The sequence below is a fragment of the Pygoscelis adeliae genome, unplaced genomic scaffold, assembly GCF_000699105.1.
Source record: "Pygoscelis adeliae isolate BGI_AS28 unplaced genomic scaffold, ASM69910v1 Scaffold7, whole genome shotgun sequence".
Lineage (NCBI taxonomy): Eukaryota > Metazoa > Chordata > Aves > Sphenisciformes > Spheniscidae > Pygoscelis > Pygoscelis adeliae.
Genome location: NW_008825268.1, coordinates 522,433 through 530,873, shown reverse-complemented (window position 1 = coordinate 530,873; position 8,441 = coordinate 522,433). Strand labels below are relative to the sequence as shown.

General features: G+C 51.7%; 1 protein-coding gene across 1 annotated transcript; it reads left to right on the top strand.

Moving 5' to 3' along the window:
- Positions 1 to 338: 338 nt before the first annotated feature.
- On the top strand, positions 339 to 1,559 carry LOC103921639 (interferon lambda-3-like). The gene is made up of 5 exons (XM_009329638.1): positions 339 to 500; positions 770 to 847; positions 1,017 to 1,160; positions 1,271 to 1,351; positions 1,464 to 1,559. The coding sequence occupies exons 1-5, from the start codon at positions 339 to 341 to the stop codon at positions 1,557 to 1,559; spliced, it is 561 nt and encodes a 186-aa protein (XP_009327913.1).
- Positions 1,560 to 8,441: the final 6,882 nt, after the last annotated feature.

Below are 8,441 nucleotides of genomic sequence, written 5' to 3'. Positions count from 1 at the left end.
TCTGCTGCAGCTTTTGCTTTCCTCTTTCCAGAGCCGCCAGGCCGCGGATTTTCCTGCCAACCTGAAAGCGCAATCACGCCGGGCAGGCGGCATAAAAGCCGGGGAGATGGGACAGCGAGGCAGCCACAGCGAGGGAGGTGAAGCAGCTCCCTGGGACCGGTCGCCAGCCCAGCAGCCCTGCAGCCGAGCGAGCCACCCGCGGCGACACCGTCAGGCACCTCTACATCAGGGATTTAGCGGACCCGGTCCGAAGCGCTCCAGTTTGTCCTCCACGGCTTCTTGCATCGCAGTCCCCTCGCCCCATCTAACCCGCTAGCCACCGGATTCTCGTCGGCAAAATGCTGTGCCTCAGCTTCGCCCCGCTGCTTGCACTGGTGCTGGGAGCCAGCCTTGGGGCTGCTTTCCCCCAGGACGCCCTGAAGAAGAGCTGCAGCCTGTCCAAGTACCAGTTCCTTGTGCCCCACGAGCTGAAGGCTGTGCAGAAGATGAAAGAGCAGTTTGTGAGTACCGCTGGCAACGGGGGGCTGTGGGCTGGCAGGGGGGCGGGGCAGAGGGAAGGCCGAATTCGAGACCCTGAGTGACAAGGTGGATGTCTTCTGCAGCGGTTTGGGGATGAGGAGGATGTTTTCCAAGGGAGTTTGGGGACAAGGAGGATGCTGGGCCAAATTTCATTCCGATTTCAAACCCCTCAAGGCTGACTAGGGTTGCACAACATCGCCAAAAGCCAAGATGACAGTTTTTCAGTCTCTCTCTTGATTTATGCTTGCAGGAGGGCATCATGCTGCTGTCGGACCGCAAATGCAACACCAGGCTCTTCCATCGGAAATGGAACACGGCAGAACTGTCGGTAAGAGCGAGGCGATGCTGCAAAAAGGGGGTACACCCCCTCCCCTCCAGCCAGGACCTCCCGTCAGCCAATCCCACCTCCATCCACACCCCCCAGGCAGACCCCCATCCTCCAGCCCGCACCCAGCCCTGGCGCTTTGGGTTCCTAACCGGGATGCTCCTGCCCACAGGTGCCTGACCGAGTGATGCTGGTGGAAGCTGAGCTGGACCTCGCCACTGCCATGCTGGGGCTCCCCACCGCCCCCACGTTCGCCGAGACACGCCAGCGGCCCCTGACCTTCCTCACCCAAGCCCGGGAGGACCTGCGAGGCTGCGTGAGTGCCCCCCCCCAAAACCCCCCAGCCCCGTGCCAGCTTGGCGGCCCCGGTGCAGGCGGCAGTGCCGCGGGGCATCGCTGGTCCTTACGCGGCCGCTTTCCTTGCAGATGGCCATGGAGGGTCCTTCGCATCAGCCCTCTGGGAAACTGAGGCACTGGCTGCAGAAGCTGCAGACGGCCAAGAAAACGGTAAGTCAGGCCAGCAAGGCGAGGGGGTTTCAGGGTGTTACTGACTGCACGGCTGCGCGGGGCCCGCTGCACCCCGTCTCCAGTGCTAACCTGCCCCTTCTCCCCACCACAGGAGACGGTCGGCTGCCTGGAGGCCACCACCATCCTCCACCTCTTCCAAGTGCTGAATGACCTGCGGTGCACGGCCCTCCGGGAGCAGTGCACTTAGCCCCTGCCGGCAGCGCGTCCAGCACGGCACGGCACTCACCAGCCCCAAAGGATGCCCCGAGGACCGGGAAATATTTTTATTGCATTGCTGGACTGTATTTCCTATTTAAGCATTTTTCTTATTTATGTGAGCTCAGGGAGCAATTGTTTTTTCCACAGTCTTTTAAATTATTGGGGTTTATTGTGTATTTATAAATGGCTCAGGAGGAGGTAAAGAAATACCGTTCCTGAAAGATGCTGTTCAATGGGGATGAATGTATTTATTGGATATCTTTGTTTTGCTGGTTTTCAAAACACTGACTGTTTTTAAGGAAATCTATTTTTTTACATGCTATTTATTACACAGTATATTACATTTATTTGCCTGCATAAATTATTTTTTTACCTGCTATTTAATATGAAAAATAAAATAGATACCATAAACAGACAAGCTGCCATCATATATTTTTACTACGCTTTGTTATAGTGTCATCCCTTCAGAAAAGCGAGTTATGGTGGGGGGTGAGGGAGGACATCGAGGCAAATTTTGAGCATTTGAAAATTAGCAAACCTTTGGCACCTGTGTTCACCTCCAGCTGTCTGGGGGTGCACCCTGACTGCCCCCCTGGGGTTTGCCTTTGGGGACAGATGGATGCTGTTGTGGCCGGGGCTGTCCCTGCCCGCTCAGGGACAGGAGCCTGCTGGCCACCTGTTTCCAGGATGGATGCCTGTATTGGGTGGTGCACACCAGGGCACAAAGCCTGGAGGAGCCCACAGCCTAACGTGACGCTCGCATCCTGGTACGGGCTAGGCAAGCCTCCAGGTTTGGACATCCCGTGGGCTCTCAGAAGATCCCTGAATGATTTAACCACCAAACCGGAGGTCAGGACGAGCGAGGAGCCTGGGAAGGCAGGCACCCAGCGGGGAAAGGAGGAAAAGGACCCGTGAGCAGACCCAAACCTCATTCAATCTCTATTCTTTCAGGATGGGGAGATGGTTCTTTGGAGGCAGGTCACCAGGGGAGGGCAGCCAGCAACGGCGGCCGCACATATGTGTGATGGCCACACCTGGGGTGAGCAATCACCCAAACCTGGGGACCCCCCAAGGCCTGGGGACCCAAAAGGAGCAGGTTTTGGTGGCAGGAAGGAGAGGAGCACAGGGGAGCCGTCCAGTGCTTGAGGCTGGGGTAGTTTTAAGGTTGCTGCTTTTAGGTTGCAGGGACGGCGACTGAGCTGCCAGCAGCTGAGCTGCAGCATGGTCACGGCTTCCTGTAAAGAGACAGCCGGGGACATGAGCCGTAAACGCTTGTCACGAAGCGTGTCCCAGGTAACACCCGCTTTGCAAGGATGTCTGGAGAACAAGTCTTATGAGGAGCGGGAACTGGGGTTGTTTAGCCTGGAAGAGGCTGCCCAGGGAAGTGGTTGAGTCACCATCCCTGGAAGTACTTAAAAGACGTGTAGATGAGGTGCTTAGGGACATGGTGTAGTGGGCATGGTGGTGTTGGGTTGACGGTTGGACTCGATGATCTTAGAGGTCTTCTCCAACCTTAATGATTCTATGATTCTATGATGCCATCAAAATGAAACCTCGTTGCTGATGGGCAGGGAAGAAAGCTTTATTTTCTCTTCTGTTTCCAAATTATGCTTTATACTAAGGTAGCTGGACACAAAAATGGGGAAATCCGGTTGTCCCTGTCTTTTGCAGCTGACGCAACCTGCTTCTGCTGGAGTGATGGGCCCTGGTCGCTTGAGACAGCCCCAAGCACGTGCCTTCAAGCAGACGCCTGCACACTTGGGCCGTATCGACTTCAAGGGGGGGTGGAAAGCACACCCCGAGGGGAGAAGGAAGCCTGTCCTGCTGTGAGCACGTGAATGCACGCCGCCCTGAAACCAGAAACCCTGGGCAAGAGGCATGTCCATGCTATGTAGAGCGGCTTTGCCGGGACAGGGAGAAGCCAGAGGCTGGACGCCAGGCTCTTTGGGGAGCTTTAACAGACTTTATCACCCAGCCGTGCTCCAGGTGCTACCCATCGGCTGCCACCTAATGTCAGGAGCTACCCCCAAGGCAATGAAAAGCCATCGGGGGGCAATGCTGCAGTGTCAACAAGATGGACAGGCAGGCAAAGCCCCAGCAGTGTGTCTGGTACTGCACATTGGCTCCTGGTTTTGGTTAAAACGAGGCACAGCTCGTCTCTCAAAAAACAGGCTGCAGCAATACTTCGCCTGTCTGGCCACATACTCCCAGGAAAAGGCAGATGCCATCAGTGTCTGCTTTGGAGGGGTCCGCCCCAGCGACCCCTCCTCCCGGCCCCGCTCACAGTCTCACCCCTCGGTTTTGAAGTCTTGCAAGAAATCCCTCTCTATGGGGCCTATGTATAGCCAACATCTATGCAGGGAGGTTGTTTTTAAACCATTTCTGGCCAAAAGTGCTACACTGCAATATCCAAACAATACATGGATCTGGAGAGGAAAGCCTAATGAGGGCAGAAGGTGTTTATTCACCCCAGAAAATAGATGTATTTAGATTATCCTGCCCTCATTAAGGTATCTGCCAAGTCATTGCAAAATGCGGCTGCCACAAAACAATATGTGATGCTGCTGTGGGTGCCCAGGAGGAAGGCGCAGGGCTGCCTGCTTATCCACCTCCGGGGAACGAAATTAGCCCTATTCCCTGAGTGGCAGCAGGGTCACAGCACAGCTCTCCCGAGCAGAAGGCGAGGGCAGAAATCACTCCTGGGGAACAGCAGTCCCTCTTTCTTTCTCTGCCGCGTTCACGAGGCATCATTTCCATTGCAGTGCTCCTCACTTCGCGTGTCCTGCGAGGGCAGGAAATAAAAGATGTGCTTTTATTTATTTTTATTTATTTCTTTCCTTCTCTGCTCCCCCGCACGGCTGCCTTTGGTGGGTTAACCTCCCGGTATATCCCATGCAAAGCGTGGTTCACTGCAAATTAAGGCTAGGGATACTTTTTTGTTCCTTTGCCAGATGGGCCAGGCTTCAGCGACAGGGTGGCCAGGCTCCTTGGGGTGCTGGGCGCAGGGCTAATGGGGATGGGGATGGAGCTGCAAGGGCTGCAGCTGACCAGTGTTAGCCTAATGCCCCTGCCAGCATTTTGTAGCTCAGGACAAGCCCCTCTGCATCTCCTGGAGGGTACCTGCATGTGGGCAAATAGCACTTTAGCTTTCCCTGCAGGTTCAGACGAGGGGTGTTGGGAGGGCAATGCTAGGGAGTCAGAGCCTTTCTGAGCATCGCCGAGCACTTGGCTTGTTAACGCGGAGGGATGGTAATGGCAGTTTCCCAGCCTCCCCAGGGAAAAGGAGAGAGGCGTGCTCTTCCCTGATTAGCTTCAGTTCAGACACAGAAACAGCAGAAGGACAGGCAGACAGCCTTGGTTTTGCTGTGACTCCGTATGGCCCTGGCGTTTGGGAGGCACCTACTGTAGTTCCTACAGTGGGACTCCGATCTCTGGCCCTAGGGGCAAAATTTACTGGAGAGAAACTCAAAGGGGTGGGTAGACAGATGCATGTTTAACCTGCGGTGGAGGGGAGCTTTCTGTGCCAAGCTCTGCCGGAAAATGATCGGGAAAGCTTCGAGGTAGACCAAGCAGTTGGAAAAGGAGGATGAGGGCAATGCTGCAACTCCTGGAAAGGTCACCCTGAGCCAGCTGCTCGCTTGTGATTTGTAGCATCACAGGGAAAATACTGGTGTCGTGGAAGAGACTGAACTGTTGGAGGGCGAAACGTAAAGGCCAGCGTGAGAAGACAGCTCTGTGGTTGAAGAGGACGAAACACCTTGTGGCAGTGGTGATTGTGGCTCCTCTCTAGTGACCAATGGGCAGAAGGTGTCGAGACCTTGTTTGCATTAAATCTCTGCTCTCATTACCTCAAGCCTGCACACCTACGCTGGCTTAGGAGATCTCCTGGAATCCTGCAGGATGTAAATAAAATAGGATAAGGTCCTGTGGGATTTGGCAGATGTCTGGCTAAGGTAAGGCAGTAACAAACTACCTGATGGCTGCTCTTTTCTGCTGAGGTTTTTGTGCCACTTTCAACATTACCTAAATATCCTGGTCCTGCGATGAGCGACGTGGCTAAGATGTACTGGCGAGATGTGTTTCATTTTCTCCCTCCAAGAACTGTTTATGCAATGGAGTTTTATTTTGGTAGGGTTGTTTTTATTTCATGTATATACACAGTTTTGTTCTCCTATCCAATAAGCAGGGGAAATGTTTACCAAATTACACAAAAGAGAGTGGACTTTGGGAGTTTTTCAGTTCAGCTTTCTTTACACTGGTCCCGAATAGCAAAAACTCTGCAGCTTCGCAGGGAGTGTTGCCTAACATGCTGCAGATGACATTTCTGCAGGCAAATCAAGAAAATAGACAGCTGAGTTTTATTGATGGATCATGTTATACGCTCCTGGGTCATAAACTTCTGCTCCAAACCCTCCGACCAGAATGCAGGTTGATAATACGTAAGGAATAACTGTGTTCTCACCTGTTAGCGGGAGCATTTTTCGGGGATGCTTGGCATTCTGAGGAATAGGAAAATGAGTTGCTGCTGGTGTTACGAGAACATACTGTTTTCTAATACGCTAGCTAGGGCTGCTCTTGGTGCTGTAATTTCTCCTTCTGTTCAGTGCTGTTTGTAATTCAAAATAATAATTCCTGTCTAGCAGCAATCATACTGGGAATCATTTTGCGATGTTACCGTGTTGCCATCTGGGGAGACAGTGTTCAGTGAGATCCAACTGCTTTTAATTTGCTTTGACAAAAAAGGTTATTTGAAAAATAACCTTCACTTTAAACTGCAGATGACTTCTGCTGCACATGTATGAGTGGCTGATGGGTTACTCATTTTAATGCAAAACCAGGACTTTGGACTAGAGGAACAGGCCAAATGACAGCTGCTGAAGGCTCCTGGGATTCCAAACTGCTGCCTGAATTAGTCGTGATTTGCTTCCTCTGCACTCCAGAAGTCTCATTTTGGCTGTCAGCTTCATAGCCATGATTGAACCGTTTCCTCCACCTCCAGAGGATTTCCCCCAGCAACCCATGTCCCCTGACTCTCCCTTTGCACTCATGCTCTGACAGAAGTGCTTGCGGACAGGGCTGGGACAGCTTTCTGGCTCCAGGGAAGGCGCCCCTGTCCCAGAGTATTCTTAATTTTCCTTTTTATTAAAGAAATCTGTTTGATTTCTATGTTCTCCTCAGAAAGCTGCTCCTTACTGCCCCGAGACTGCCAGGGAGGGGGTGGCAGGCGTGAGTGGTTCTTTGTGCACAATCGCTCCCTCCACTGCACAAACCCCTCTGTCTCCAGTTGCTTCAGATAAAAGCCTGAAATCTCTGGGCCCAGCACTGATAGACTTGGCAGATAAATGTAATAGCCTTTGAGAAGGAAAAACTGTAGCTTTACGAAACAGAAGGCTGAGATTTATGCTAAACGTGCCAGAAAGGGGAGAAGGTGTGTCAGGAAAATGTAGTAACTGAAATACCTTTGATGCGGGCATTTAAAGGCTCAGGTTTTAAGAAACAGCCTCTGGCATCTGCTAGAGTATGACTGTGAGCCATCAAAGTAATCAGGGAATTCCAGCTGGTTTATGGGAAAGCTCTGAGAAAAGGCATTGGCTTCACGGGTCCAAGATAACGGTCCCATCCCTAAATGCTGGAATGAAAGACGATGAAGGAGAAAAGTTCAGATATGCGTCATAAATATTTCTCCAAGTCATTCCTGGTTCCTCGTTTGCCCCATGGTCTCTTGTCTGGGTTGGTCGGAGGACCATGACTGTGCTTTCTTGGCGCTGCTTCAAGCGTTATTCCACAAGGGATCATTTTACATAGCAAAAGAGAGGTCCACAACCCATCGGAGCGAAGGAGCTCTCAGTCCCTGTGCTGTCCATTGCTCCTTAAATTTCTAAAGTCTGTTTCTCTCCCTAAAAGCTCATGAACTGGGGGCTTCCCAGATCGCTGTCTGTTGTAGTGTAGCTTTGTAGGTGCAAGAAAGAGTCAGGGTTAATCCCGAGCACCCTGTTTGCACACCAGTGCTACCGGGTACGCCTGTAGTCTCAAACTGCCTGGCTTTCCATCCTTGCAAAATGCTGTCTAAAACTTGCCTTGGTTACTGTCATCTTGATAGACTGCAGTGTCAGTCACCTGTTTTGACCATCCTAACTGAATCACGGCTGTAGGCAATGTGTCACACCATGTCGGCATGTAGATTATGGGCCATTAGGATGTTTATGGGTAACAGATTAGGGGATGGACTAAAAACCTTAAGGTCTGCTTCACAGTTAGGGGCAGGCATGCCCTGCTAAAAACAAACCAGAATCTCTTTTTAAAGGACAAAAAGGGTTGCGGGTTAATCATCAGCAAGCCAAAAGCTGAAAATGTAACACCCTCTCATGGTGCTGGGCTGGCTCCTCCATAGTTTAACTCCAGCTCCAAAGCCCAGGTTGTCACTAGGGGCTGTGACCACCATGGATGTGAAGTCCTTCAGGCAGACTACGTATCAGGAGATGGAAACAGAGGCTTACTCTGTCCAAGAAAAAAAGGCCAAGATTAGGACTGTCTAGGCAAGAAACCCAAGCCTTCAAAAAAACAAAAAAATCAGCGTGGAGCTTTTGGCTTTTATTTTTCCTAGACTTGCAGGCAAAACCTGACTTTCTAATCTGATTTTGAGCATTGCTCTGGTGTTCTCTGGTTTTAGCAGTGCCCAGGGGAAGCAGCAGCTGAATTCCAGGTCAATGCAGTCTCTGATAGTGATCAGTAGTCAAACATGTACACGGATTTTAATCAGAGGGTTGTGTGATTGTCTGTTGTAAAGTATATATCAGATCTCAGCTGCTTGGTAATCACCATGAGACGCAGCCCATGGGGCTGTTTTGCTCTTCTCTTGGCATGTTTCTCC

Bases quoted from the DNA above. Each gene is read 5' to 3' on its own strand.
- LOC103921639 (XM_009329638.1), top strand. From the start codon at position 339: ATGCTGTGCCTCAGCTTCGCCCCGCTGCTTGCACTGGTGCTGGGAGCC. The intron at 501-769 runs GTGAGTACCGCT...TTATGCTTGCAG, and splicing joins AGAAGATGAAAGAGCAGTTT to GAGGGCATCATGCTGCTGTC. The intron at 848-1,016 runs GTAAGAGCGAGG...TCCTGCCCACAG, and splicing joins GGAACACGGCAGAACTGTCG to GTGCCTGACCGAGTGATGCT.